The 15406-nt window shown below is 35.1% G+C and overlaps 1 protein-coding gene across 4 annotated transcripts in view; it reads left to right on the top strand.

Moving 5' to 3' along the window:
- Positions 1 to 15406, top strand: part of mtor (mechanistic target of rapamycin kinase) — a 301563-nt gene that overhangs the window by 49604 nt on the left and 236553 nt on the right. For all 4 annotated transcript variants that reach the window (XM_067413178.1, XM_067413177.1, XM_067413180.1 and 1 more), the window contains exon 13: positions 6486 to 6691. In XM_067413178.1, the coding sequence (XP_067269279.1) occupies positions 6486 to 6691 (206 nt within the window). The remainder of the gene's footprint in view (positions 1 to 6485; positions 6692 to 15406) is intronic.

Genomic DNA, 15406 nt, shown 5'->3' with positions numbered 1-15406 from the left:
TTTTATTTTTATATATATTTTTTATTTTTATTGAAACATTTCAAATAACAAATTGGCATTAACATTAATGATAGACATTAACAATATAACCAAGCAGCATATTGTAAACAAAATAATAATAACATAACCCCCCCAAAAAAATAAATAAATAAAAATAAATAAATAATAATATATAAAAAATGAAATAATAATAATTAAAAAAAAAAAAAAAAAACGAACATGAAAGGGAAATGATAAGAGTAAATTAGATTTCAGGAAGGGCTAATCCATATATATTGCCAGTAATTTAGAGAGCTTTAAGGCACTTCTCATTTTAAGTTGTTTTAAGGATTTAAATAACATTTTAAAGTTATTTTTAAAAGCCTCAAAAAATGGAGAAACTTTAACAAATCTACATTTGTGTATGTAAAATTTGGCTACAATCATCATATTATTACACAAAAATTCCATGTCTTTGTTTTCCAAAAAGAGACCAAATTTGACAATATGATAATCAAAGGCAGGTATTACATTTTGTCTCCAACCACTCATACATCTGTCCCAAAAGGACTTAACAATCGTACAATTATAAAAAAGATGTTCCTGAGGTTCAATATCTTTTTGACAAAATGTACAGACATTTCTATCCAAATTAAACCTTACTCTTAGAAATTTGTTACATGGATAAATATCATTAATTGTTTTGAAATGTACTTCTTTCATTTTAGGTAACAAAGGAAATGACAAGTATCTGGTTCTAACTTTGATAGTGTCAATTTTGAAAACCTTGGAGAAAGATTTTTTCTTTTAACTGGAAGAGGAGAATATTTGTTTGTAATAAGTGATCTCAAAACCTTATTACATTTTTCATCCAAGAAATTATACTTATCAATAAACAAATCCAAATTGTGTGTATTACAGAAGAGTATTGCAATTAGGGATGTCCCAATCAAGAGTCATTTGATTTTGAGTATCTGCCGATACCGAGTCCCGATCCGATACTTCTATAATACATAAAAAAGAATAAAGAAGAGTGAAAAAACGAAACCAGGATGTTCCTTATTTTTAATTTTATTCACCTTATTTTAACATTCAACAACTCTGTTAACAAACAGAGCACTTCTGTGAGGTAGCTTGAACAATCAAGTAATAAATAACATAAATAACTTTTGGATTTTAGTGCAACAGTAAATATAAAAAAAGTCCGGGACCGGAGTTGCGCAGTAGAGAGCAGGAAGTATAACAGCGATATCAAAATCCCACCCATATTCTCAAAGATGCAGAACAATTAATTATGTTGGTGTGAAATAAACAGTTATGGAAATTAAATTAAATTAAACAATCTGCTCCCAAAAATCCTGAAAAAAAGTCTGTTAGTGACGTCAATCTCAGCTGTCAATCATGACATCACACACCTGTTTTTAGCATCAAATAACTAACTAAAACTAAACTTATTTAAAAAATGAACACTTAAAATTAAATCATTGTGATGATAACTGCCTACAATGACATTTGGGGAAAAATAACTCAACTTTGGGGGAAAAAAATATTTGAAGTGTAATTTGATTGTTTAGTTTGCCTCGCGTCCATTAGAACAGTGTTTCCCAACCTTTTTCAGTCATGGCACCCTTTGAACATTTTCAAAATTTTGTGGCAACCGCCCTCGCATACGCTACGTTAGAGGTGTAACGGTACAGATTGTTAACGGGTCGGTTTGTATCACGGTTTTAGGTTCATGGTTTCATTACGGTTAGGTATTTGCTATGTTCAGGGGAAAAAGGACTGTCAAATAAAAATAAAGAAAATAAGAACAAATAACTTAAATACAAGCAGCAGCACAAATAAATACTATTGAGCAAAGATAAAATTAACAATGCTTTTCAGGTTTTTATAGGTCTAACATTAGTTTTTAGGTAGAGAAATTGAATAAATTAGGCTAATCAAATGTAAAATAGCTGCATATTTAACTGTTTAAATTAAAGATTAATCCTTACAAAAGCTATTCAATTAAGAGCAGTGAGTGATTCCTTATCTTTTGTTTGACATGAAACAGACAGCAGTAAAGGCTACTGCCCCTTTAAGACCTAATGGAAGGCTATGTGTCGTCTTTCTCGACTGTATAAAGTCCTCATATAAGGCATATATAGACAATGTCTGCTTGGATACTCATCAAGATGGACATGTTGACATACTTCTTGTGTGAGTTTGTCCATTTAAGCGCAAGACTTGAAAGAGAACTCAATATTTGCGTGCTGTGAGACAAGTGCACGCTTTCGGATGATGCACAGAGACGCGCGTTCTCATTCGCGTCTTCTCTACACACGGGTGATGACGGTGAAAATGACTGGTCATATTCGTACATACGGCAGCACTCGCATGCATTTAACAAAGTTTACACAGATAGACCGTTTTGCCCACGTTTTTCTTTTATTATTGCTGCTGTAATGTATCACTGAGGAGCCAGCACGTGTATCCATTGACAGAAACATACATAACGCATTATTTTATAGTTACAACCCATATTATTGATGCGTTATCAGATGTGAGATGAACCGCGGTGCAAGTGCGCACCTTTTACATGGCACCCCAGAATATACATACATGTCCTAGTCCTGATTGGTTGGTAACATCCGATTCCGATCGAGTCTGAAATCACGTGATCGGGCCCGATTTGCGGTCACGTGATCGGATCGGGACATCCCTAATTGCAATATACCTTTAATTAGATTTCTCAATGCTACAGGAATAGCTTTACAACTAAAGAATATTGTCTATATGAACAATCCAAATTAAACTTTTTTTTAAAGATTATCATAACTTAACTTATTACCATATTCATCCATTAAATGTAGTAAAATAAAAAAAACTTTAATACAGTAGCTTTTAAACAATGGGTGCGTTTACATGCACGTTCTTAAGCCGATTATGCCCAATAAGCCGACAATGAACATGGTCATGTAAACGCGGTAACCTGTTTTCTTTTATCGGAGTAATGTCATAAACGGTGTAAGCATAAACCGATCTGAACAGGCATTTTTCTGCCTCTTACCTCGATTTCGCGCTGCATGTAAACACATTAACCTGCTTTCTGTCGGCTTATTGAAGTGCGCATGTGTGATAGGTGACAAAAACGCAAATTTAGAGCAGATTTAAAAGCATCCGGACAGAGCGAGCAAGCGTTTTGCATGAAATAAGGACATATATCACAAATGCAGACTCGTTTAAGACCCAGAAAATTGTAAAGATGTGTTATTGTCATCACATGCAGCAGAAGTAGAAGAGGTTCAGTCAAAACACTTCATAACTGCATTAGGGTTAATATGAGCCATAAAACTCCCGCTGACACGGTGCACGCTTTATTTAACATCACAACTGACGTAACATTTGAAAAACTCAGAGTCAGATACAGACATTATTATTTTTGACAGCACTACAAGGAAATAACCCGGTTTATAAATAGTCATGTAAACGCGGTTTACTTGCGTTGTCCTTTTACTGGTTTGCATGTAAACGGGGAAAACTGGTTATTTCAATAAGCTGATTTGGAGTTACCATCTTACTGGTGTGCATGTAAACACACCCAATGTATATTGTATATTGAAGACTGTAGTTTTAATTTTAGCCTACATTCATTCAATTTCATACTTAAATGCTACTGTACCTCTCTGAACTGCCACTGTAAATCTTTATAGCCTATATTTATTTTATATAATACAATACACTAGGAATGTGTACAAGGTTTATAAGTAAAGTTTTAATGATCTACTTTGATGGTTACCGAGTAGATCATTCTCTGGAATGCGTTTTCATGAAAATCGAATGCAAAGAGTTTTATCTCTTAAAACAGATTAGCTTATAACGCTTGTCTGTAAGTGAAATGAAATCGCTAGTTAATACAACTAACAAGACTCAAAATAGCCCCACACTGACATGGTAGCATAATGAGGGTCCCTTCATGCAAACAGATGAAATTTAGCTGTGTAGCTAATTCTGGGGTAATATTTACTGTCCACTGTCCCTGTCAAATAAAGAATAACCCCCCCCCCCAAAAAAAAAACAAAAAACGAAGCATTGGGAACTTTGTAAGTGTACAAACAGTTTAATAAAAAGATACTTTATAAAGACAGTGCATTACCCCTTTCTCAACTAGTCGAGCGACGAACGCTGTCACCTTGTGAGCTGGGGTCTCATTTATAAAGCGTGCGTACACACAAAACGAGGCTGGAAACGTACCTACGCCAGTTCCCACGCAAAGGTTGTGATCTATAAAAAACAAACTGGACAGGAGAATGTGCGCACGTTTAAGCAAACTTTGAGCTGTGCGTACGCACATTCTGGAGACAAAGGGAATTGGCGACACAGATGGTGAGGTCATGAACTGAAGTTAGAACTGTAGAAAATAAATGTGAGAAGAATGATTATAAGAATTAATTAAAGCTGCGAGCAGCGATGACGGGCCCAAGCCGGTGGCACCGCCACCCCGGTGGCTTTAGACAAATTGTGCATGACAGGCAATATGCATTTAAACAGGAGAGTATTTTAAAATCGCTCAAATATGCCACATTTACCAAAGCAGCTGGTGCCGCTATGACCACAAGCCACACCCATGATGTAATTTAAATATAGATGAATTCTAATGTAATATGATATAATCAGTAATTTTCAAATATGTGCAAAGTTATATTTTGCAGCTCAAAATTTTGTAAGTCCAGAATGCCAGTATTTAATTCAAGGTCTTTTTATATTTTTTTATATAAAAAGACAATTATATTAACACAATTATTAAACTAATTATTAAAACTATATTGTTAGTGCCATACAAAAGAAGTTGAATTTACCACATTAACTGCAGCAGTTGTTGCTGCTATGACTACAAACCACAACGGTCACATTTATGAGATCGATTAAATTTAATGAATCAATTTCATGTCAGATGATGTCACGTCAATTTCAAATGAGCGCAGAATACCGTCTGAATGGTGATAATTGTATTATCCTAACACTTCTCTTCATGTGTTTTTGACCTACTTTAGCTACTTACAATCTTATGCAATTAAGCATGCTTTCATTTCAATATTTGTGGCATCCAATAAAAAATGTTAATTACAAAATTAACAAATGGAGCCAAATCTCAAACTGCAGAAATGATTGTAATATTAGTGTCAGGTGAGAGTAAGATGCGTGTCTAAATTTTATGGAAGTTTATTATAATTTTTATTATAAAATTTACTTATAAACTAGACTGGGTAAACCCAGCCTGATCTGCTGGCGATTTGACTTCGCTCTGCAACACCGTCTGAAAACCCGTACATTCATTTCTACTGCTTCTGTGACACTTTTGTGGGAACCAATCACAGACTAACTTACCACCTGGCACGCTATTGGCGGGTTTAAAATGATGATGGATAGAGAAATAATGGATCGTTGACAATTGATCATGGCTCTTGTTGTCTGTTTAGTTGACTATCCAATTGCATACAGAGTCATTCGAAGGCTCGTTGATCACACCTCTTGTCCAGTAGAAAATACGTCACAGGGTCGGACAAATTTACTTGATACAGGGGAAAACATATAAGGAGATAAAAAAAAAAAAAAAAACACTGGATAGATTTTTATCATTATAGGATGTTGTGTACAGGCACTGCCAACGCACATTTCCATACAATCAACTTGTAAAAGTGCATGCACCGTTAAATGACCCCTTTAAGGTTGGGTGAAGTATTTCTTACTGTGGGACAATAGCGTTAATGGTTGTTTCTCATTTCTTATTTGTGCATCCTCGCTTCTCAACTCCAACCCCTTAGGATGTGTGGGAAGGATGCAAGGCAAGAAAATTAAGATGGAGCAATTTAAAGAAAGCTTATTTGTACATTGGAATATTCTTGATCACTTAAGTGTTTTTTTAAAGAGTGTGAGATGAAATAGTCGATTCTCTTCTTGTACCTTTTGCCGGCAGTTAGACACTTGCCTAGCATTTTTCTGCTCTTTTCTTAGCAAAAGTCACTCATCCTGAAATAAAAACTTAAAGTGAAAGCCTTATTTTAGAGACTTTGTTACAAGTCTTTTTTTTCTCCTTTTTTAGGATGCTCATCATTGTGCTACAATGATTTTGTAATCCTATTGCACCGCTGTCCTATGTTGTATAAATAAATAAATCTCCTGACCATTCACTTCAATGTGGTTTCTTTGTTGTCAGCATGAATCTAAGAATGGTTCAGTTGGCTATATGTAACAAAGAAAGGAGTCCTACTTAAATTTTTACTTTAACATACTCACTTGTTGATCTTTTTTTTGCATTGAATTTTTTTTTGTGCACCAGACATGTTTTAGTTCATTTTAATTTAGATTTTAGTCAGTTAATTTTGTAACTTCTTGAGGGCTTTTTCCAACACATTTTGTTTTATCACTTTTAGTTTGTCATCTATGTGAAGAAAAATTGCTGAATTGTAAGTTCAGAGGTGGTGTACTCACTAATGCTGTGTTCTGTGTATGTGGCTTCCTCTCAGACCCTGATATTCGATACTGTGTGCTGGCCTCCTTGGACGAACGCTTTGATGCCCACCTGGCACAAGCAGAGAACCTCCAGGCTCTGTTTGTGGCACTTAATGATGAAGTGTTTGAGATCCGTGAACTAGCCATCTGCACTATTGGCCGTCTTAGCAGTATGAACCCTGCCTTTGTTATGCCCTTCCTGCGCAAGATGCTTATTCAGGTAATTACATTTATCACAGTACATGGCTATATTTAAAATGGCATCCCACCATACAACTTATACTACTATACATACACAATGCATATATATTCAGTGCTCCTGACTAACTTATATGAGGGTTGATGCTGCAGCATTAAAAAATTAAAGACAGAACTAATAATAACCATAGCAATATTGTTGTTATTATTGTATTACGAAGTGTATTTCAAGCAGAATTAACAATAAAATGTCTTATTTGTCTCATTTCACATTCAAAAGTAAACCACTGATTATGTCATCATTTACTAGGTACTATTGGGTACTGCTAGTAGAAAGGACTTGTAGAATAGTAAACACAAATAGTAGACAAAGAAACACAACAGAGATAAGGAGATATCAGAGATTGACGATTTATATAGAGTAAATGTATCTAACAGAATATTAAGCATACATTTAATATTTACAACTGTATAGCTGCTGTGCACAAGCTAAAGCATGCTAAATAAAGTGAGCAAACAAAAAGGCAGAGCAAACACGTGCCGAGCACACATGCCCTTCTCAAAGATATTGCTGAAAAGTTTGTAGTTCAGTCTGAAATGTTAGTAGCAAGAAAGTAAACTGAAAATAAACTGATCGCTCATACAGCACACACACGACAGTTGAATTAAAACTAAATTGTATATGTTTCCTAAGTAAAAACATGTGGTTTCCTACATATTACAGAAAACATCAGTTAATTACTGTGCTCCTGCACGGAGCGGCTCTAAATGTGTGCTGTGGATGAAATACGAATAGAGTATTGCAATCATCAGCGAACAGAATTGTAACAGAAGCTTGTACAACACATTTTAACATTTAACATTTTTAAGCATGAAAATAACTGAAGAAAATATCTTTTTGCATATCAAATTAAGCAAACTAATCAGGGTATCCGCGGGGTCTTGAAAAGTCTTAAAAGGGGATAAATCAATTTTGGGAAAATTAAGACCCTAATAAAGTCTTATCACGGCTTTATAAAGTCTTAAATTTTGAAAGTATTTTGTTCAAGCTTTGTCAAAAGAGTTTGACTCCAAAAAGTATTTATGAATATATTTATTTTCATCCCCATAAGTATTAAAAAACAACGGGGCGCTCAGTCTGAGATCGGCTCGGAGCGCGCAGAGATGGAAATTAGCACCGCCACCAGCCAAATGCGGCTGATTTTGAGTTGTGGCGGGTAAACTCGCTTCACCTACCGAGCTGTTCACCTCTTTGTAAACTTTGTTCAATGCATGCGAGTGCTGCCGTATGTGCGCATATGACCAGTCGTTTTCTCCATCATCACTCGGCGTGAAGACGCGCTATGAGACTCGTGCGCGCTGAGAGAAGATCTGACGGTGTGCATCATCCGAGAGCGCGTGCTCGTCTCACAGCGCGCAAATATTAAGTTCTCTTTCAAGTCTTGCGCTTAAACGGACAAATTCACACAAGAAGTATGTCAACATGTCCATCTTGATGAGTATCCTAGCAGACATAGTCTGAATATGCCTTAAGAGAAAGACGAGCATATCCCTGCGTCAGGTCTTAAAGGCGCAGTAGCCTTAACTGCTGCCTGAGTGATGTCCTTATATTTAGTTTGACATTAAACAATGCTCTTGATTGAATAGCTCAGTATGTTGTCAACACGCTTCAAAGATGCCAGAATGAATAGTTGGGACTAAATGAAATGTTGGGACTAAAAACCATAAAACTGGAAGCCATAAAAGACCACAAATCATTGTGAAAATCTCAGTATTTCATTGAGACTTGAGATTAAATAACTGCTGAAGTATTGTAGAGCTTTAGTATTCATTTTCACATGCAGTTACACATTGTCAGTTAAAAACAAAAAAGTGGCTGGTAAAACCATTGAGTGGTAGACTTTGAAAAAAGTTAATTTCCATCCCTGGCGAGCGCTGTCTACGGGTGACGTCATGTATTTTGCGAAATGCGCAGTTAGGTAATGTGTCGCCCTCCATACGTCGCGAAACAGATATGCAATATAAACGATACAAAATTGGCCTACGATAGAGATTTTAATCTACATTCGACTACAACTGTTTATTAAAGGTTTGTTGCCGATTAGAACTTGGTGCGATGACGTCTTAAAATATTTTGAGAAGGTCTTTAAAAAGTCTTAAAATTAACTTCAGGATTCCTGCATATACCCTGCTAATATGATTAATTCTTTTTCTTTACCTAATATTTTAAATTATTTCATTTAAATGATACTAAAAATGACAAATGCAATGGAAATACATGTATTAGTAGTCTGTACCAGAGAGTACCGAAAAAGAAAATATAAGTATCAGACTCATTCTGGAAAAAGTGGCATAAGTGCATCCCTACCTAAAACATTTTACATTGATAACATTTAAACCTTTAACATTTTGGTCTCGCATTTCTTTTTTACAAAAAATTGAATTCTTTTCTCTCAGTTCAGACTTTATAAATGTGTCAGTATTGTGGAATGTAAACAGTATTCTGAAAAAAAGTATATTGAGTTAAAATCTTGCAAATATATTTAAAAAAAATTTTTTTTAAAGAGGTTTTAAATATTAATGCGGAAAGTAAGAATTGTGAGATGTAAACTTGAAATTACCTTTTTTATTATTTTATTCCTTGGCTTTTATAGACTGCTATTGCACAATTGTCATTTTGGGAGTGTAAAGTTGAGCCAAAAACAAAAGAAAACACTGAATCTAATCACAGGCAGTATCTTTTAATGAAAACAAACTCAAATTTACACTTTTCAGGTAAACAGGAAACAAAAACACAATGAACAAGTCTGGCAACTAAAGAGACAAACATGGGCTGTAAATATGTAAGCAAACTAATAAAGAAAATGAGACACGGGTGCAGGGAATGAATCAAACAATAAATCACAATAGTAACATAGTGAACCTAGGAAACATGACAGAGAAACTGCTCAAAAAACACATCAAAAGGTGCGTCTCAGTCAGCTTCCTAACCCCTGAGCTCGTGAATCAATATATTGTTTCCAAAAATTCGGGCATACGTAAGAACAGTAAAGGACACTGGCTCACTACACATTGAGACACTAATTACTCTATTTCTGGCGACGTGACCGTCCTTATTGTACAACACCACTATTGGTATTTATAAGATATACATAAGATATCGGACTTAACACCTGATTCAACACCTGATTGGGGGGGGGGGGGGTCACTCAGTTTCAGTCAATCTCATGTCAATCTTGAGTACCTATAGAGTAGTATTGCATCCTTCATATCTCTGAAAAGTCTTTAGTTTTATTATATTTATAAAAGAAATATAGGCTGTACCGAGTCTTTCCGGATAAAACCGAGCACCTGGAGGCGTATCGCGTGGGCGGAGCTAAAGAATCACGAGCACGCACAAAGCGGTGACATCCTCAAGCGTGGAGAAACCCATGGCTATCGATCAAATTCAGCTAATACATATATGATCCAGAATCAGATTCGGAGGCTGAAATAAATTGAACATGAGAAACAGCAACAGCAGGACGTCCGTCTCTGTGGTATGTACTGAATTTAGTGACCTGTCAACATTGGTGTGTGTTTACTCGCAGTTTATGAGGACATGATTCGGTTTATGGACTATTGTATGCGACTAAACAGTTTCAGTATAATTGGTCCGTCGAAACTCATTCATTGAAAAACGTTCCGCAGTGCAAAAATAAGTGTGGTTAAAATTGTTATTTATTTTTTTGCGTAAATAATTAACGCGTTAAAGTCCAGGCCCTAATTTATATATATATATATATATATATATATATATATATATATATATATATATATATATATATATATATATATATATATATATATATATATATATATATATATATATATGTTGTAAAAAAAATAAAAGAATTGAATGATACACAGAGTAGGCTACTTACCCAACATGATCATAATTTTTGAGAGAAATTGCGATTTGGGCTGTGAGGCTCACTCAGCAGCTAAATCACATATTGAACAGACACGTTAAGTTTTTAATTGTAGTGTCTGTTCACGGTGAGAAAGTGAAAGTAATTCAGTAATCTAGTAGCGGTAGCAGTGGCTTTGGGAGTGGCCTCGTAGGGCAGCGAAGCATTCTGGGAATTGTTGTCTTTCATCCCCATGAGACAAAAATACATTTTCTGTCCTTTCTCAGTCTAGAAAGCACCAAATAAAAAAATAATTTCACATTTCTACTACATTATTCAGGCCCCACTTCATATTAGGTGGCCTTAAATACTATGTACTTACATCAAAAAAATAGTACAATGTACTTACTGTGTTCAAATTGTATTGCAAAACACCTTTGCTGATATTGAGGTTGGATACGTGTAGAGTTAGGGACAGGTGTGGTGGTATGGGTAAGTTTAAGGGTAGGGTTACGTGTAAAGGAAGTGCCAACTGTGTAATTACAAATGTAACTACAGAAAATAATTACAGACGTAATTACATGCAGGTATTTTTTTAAATGTAAGTACAATGCAAAAATATGCATGTACACAATAAGTGCATTGTATCAAATGATTAATTACAATGTTAGTACATAGTAGTTAAGGCCACCTAATATAAAGTGGGTCCCAGATTCATCTTCCCAGCGCTGAAGTACTCCTTTAAGGCATATACAGACTATGTCTGCTAGGTTACTCAAGATGGACATGTTGACATACCTTTTGTGTGAGTTTGTCTGTTCAAGCGCATGACTTGAAAGAGAACTCAATATTTGGGGTTACACTCCTACTCTTTATCTAAGGACATCCTGGGATTTTTAATTACCACTAAGGGTTGGGACCTCGGTTAAGCGTCTCATCCGAACGACGGTGCTCTTTGACAGTATAGTGTCCCCATCACTATATTGGGGTGTTAGGACCCACACAGGCCACAGGGTGAGCACCCCCTGCTGGCCACACTAACATCTCTACCAGCAGCTTTCTGGTTTTCCCAGTTGGTCTCCAATCCAGGTACTGACCAGGCTTAGCCCTGCTTAGCTTTAGTGGGAAACCAGTCTTGGGCTACAGGGTGATATGGCTGCTGGTGTGTGTGTGTGTGTGTGTGTGTGTGTTTGTGTGTATATATATATATAAAATAATAATAAAAAATAAATAAATAAATATATATATATATATATATATATATATATATATATAGTTTATAAATTTGCAAAGATTTCAAACAAACTTCTTTAACGTTGTTATTATGGGGGTTGTTTGTTTGTAGAATTGACGGGAAAAAATGGATTTAATCAATTTTGAAATAAGGCTGTAACATAACAAAAAAGTGAAGCGCTGGGAATACTTTCTGGATGCACTGTACTACATTTAGCTAAGTATACAGCTGAGCATACTAGTCAGAATATAGTATCCTACAATGAAATGCACTCAATAGAACCTTCCCAATCATAATTTTTAGAATACCAAAAGTTTTTTTAAAAGTTCAAAATAGGTGTGCACATCTAAATCCCAGAATTGGGACAAAAATAAATAAATAATTAAATACAGTTTTGGTCCAGTTTTTGGATTTTATAAATCGATCTCTTCTCACCTTTCATTTACAAGGTGAAGTGAAAACCTGTTTTTCAAGTTTTACTCGCCCCTGTTGTGGGGCTTTTTTCCCTCACAGTTGGATTATTTCTTACAGCTTAAAGGGTTGTCATCTTTCTATTTTTTTCTAGATATCACACTGGTTAGCAATTGGCTACCAATTATCTGATGCTTCTTCTTAAGATAATTTACCAGCAAATCAGATAAATCGGCTTTGTGTGGTCTACAGTGCCATTAATGTTTAAAATAAAATTGTAAAATATATATTTGCTATACATGTTTGGAAAAACCCCCCATCAAAACACACACACACACACACACACACACACACACACACACACACACACACACACACACACACACACACACACACACACACACACACACACACACACACACACACACACACACACACACACACACACACACATATAAAATGCTATTCCAACAACAAATATTTGTTTAAAATGCATATTTTAGACAATCTTGTTGCACTTATTTTTCTCCGTCTTTAAAGTTAAACAACAACACTGTTGCTGTTTTGACAAATTTATTGACAAAATGAAAATATGAGCATGAATTTCAATCATAACATACATGGATTATATAAAATGAAGCTAAAATGTATGTTGTATGCTGTAGAAATGCATATGTTACGTTTATTAAACAACACAGGCCATAGGGATATCTTGTTGTTTGGCTTAAGACAAAGCCGCCTAACACAGTATATTTTTAATTTTTTTTAATTTAATCTTTATTTAACCAGAAAAGACTCTGAGATTAATAATCTCTTTCACTGAAGTATCTTGGCCAAAATGGGCAGAAATACATCAGTTTCATCACAAAATATTACAACACAAACAGACTAAAAAAAAACTAATAACAGTTATTGTTGAATAGGTTCATTTCATAGGTTCATCAGTTGAATCAGTGTCCATTTGTCGAATAACTGTTGTAAAACTATCCAATGACAGCAAATTCTGTCATTTTAATTTTGATTGCAGAAGATTCCAATCAGTTGGAGCTGCATACACAAAAGCCTTTTTGCCTAATTCTGACGAACAAAAGAAACAGAGATTAAAACAATTTTGTGAGCGAAGAAAGTATTTTTCAACAATTTTCTGTTTTTGTTCTGTTCCTGAATCTGGCAACACCCCCAAAATGGCCTTATAAATAAGTAGATACCAGTGCATTTTTCGTCTTTTAAGTAATGAAGACCAGCCTACTCTGTTACACAGTATACAGTAGGGCTGCACGATTTAGGGAAAATGTCTCATTGCCATTATTGAGGTTAATATTGCGATATGCAATTGCGATATAAATAAACAAATGGTATCATGAGTCAACTTGCTTGGTTCTCAAGGAAAATGCACACACAGATTACTGATAATGCTGAAATTTGTATTTCTCAACTCAAACTAGAAACAACAACAAACAAATGCAAAATGTTTTCAAATTAAATTACACATTACTGCAAACAAACTTGTTATTGTCTCAATAATACAGCTAAATAAAATAAATAGAACAAAGTAATTTCTATGTTCATGAAAATAAGATATGTTGAATATTCTGTCCAAACAGGGATATTTTACCTGGACGTAACATTTTTGTGTAAACTTTCAAAAAGGAATTTGGATATAAATATGTAGTTCAAAGCGCTAAAACTGTTGTTGGTCATTTACAAAAACAAAAACAAAGCAACAAACTCGTACTTCCAAATCCTCTTTCTACAAAGCTCTACTTATCACTTGAGAGGTTCTTTGCCAAAAAACAAGCATATCCACCTTGTCTGGTTTCAGACGGGAGTGATGATTCGATACAACATTACCACTAGTGCTAAAAGCTCTGTCTGATGCAGAGCTTGTTGCTTGTATGCACAGATATTTCTGTGCTAGTTTGCATAGCCTAGGGAAGATTATTTTGTGTAACTTCCACCATTTCAGTGGGTCTTCTCCATGGTCAACACTTGGCATGTAAATGTAAGCGTTGAGTTTAGCAGACACTGCTTCTCTAAATTGTACCATGGGATCAAATGTGGTTGATGCAGTTTGTGTTGTTGTGTGTGTGTTTTCCTTGATGAAACTGGCCAGAGTTTTCTTCTTGGCTTTAGCAGCAGGTGGATTTTCCACATCCAGGCTATCCTTGTCCATCGTTGCATTGCTTGTTTGGACTACAGGCTGCTGCTGAAGAATTTCCTGAAACAAATAAAAAATGCACATGTTTTAGAAATCTGTTACATAGAATTGTAGCCAGTTAAGTAAACATTGTGTTTTCACTCACTATCAACTCAGAAATGACTCGTTCCTTTAAGGTCTGGGTCTCTTGTGCAGAGATGTATTGTGTTCGGAACCTTGGATCTAGGAATGTGGGCATGTGTAGCAGGTCTTGCGTGACTTCATATTTCTCGTTGAGGTAGTTCAAAATTTTTGATTTGAGTGATTTAGTCAGGCCAGTGTCCTCTTCCTCTTCAGCCAGCACTGAGGTATTCAAAATATGCAGAACATGCTTCACATAAGATATGCTCACATAGCGTATGGAATGTACTGCCAGAACGAACTTTGTTCTTGTTCCTGCCACCTCGAGAAAACAAACTAATTTCTTTGTTCTTGCAGAGTATGTTCCAAGCTTAAAGCCTTGGATTCAAAGGTTCTTCAGGACAGACAACTTCTGCAGTATTGTTTTCTACATTTCGTGTAAACATGTCTTTAGTCTTGGCAGTCCAAATTTTTTTGTGAAAATAGTGATTGTGGGATGAAGTATTTCATGCAGTATTCTTTTTTGTATATTGCACATTTTGCCAAATGCAGTAAGTTTATATTGTGCACAGTATACACAGTATAATGCTATACTCTGCAGAATTTTTGAGAGGAGTTGTAGCCATTCTTTGCTATGACTACTTAATCTCAGTTACCAACAGATGGCAGTCAGTAAATGTTTTTCTGCTGAAATAGCATCTTTTTTACCATCTCACCAACTCTAGTCAGCCTTGTCTGACTCTGTTTTCCCTGGCACCTCAATGAATTCACTTAAATGTTGAGTAGTGATTTATGAGGTGTTATATTGCTTGGAAACATTTGATGTTAACTGTTACTATTACTACACTCTCATTAGAAAAGTTCTTGTTTTAAATGTTTTTGTTATAATATAATACAGTCTCTGTTTAGATCAAATATTAGCTG

The sequence above is a fragment of the Pseudorasbora parva genome, chromosome 13 (assembly GCF_024679245.1).
Source record: "Pseudorasbora parva isolate DD20220531a chromosome 13, ASM2467924v1, whole genome shotgun sequence".
Lineage (NCBI taxonomy): Eukaryota > Metazoa > Chordata > Actinopteri > Cypriniformes > Gobionidae > Pseudorasbora > Pseudorasbora parva.
Note: the sequence above shows the minus strand (reverse complement) of the source record. Positions and strands in the feature narration are given on the sequence as shown.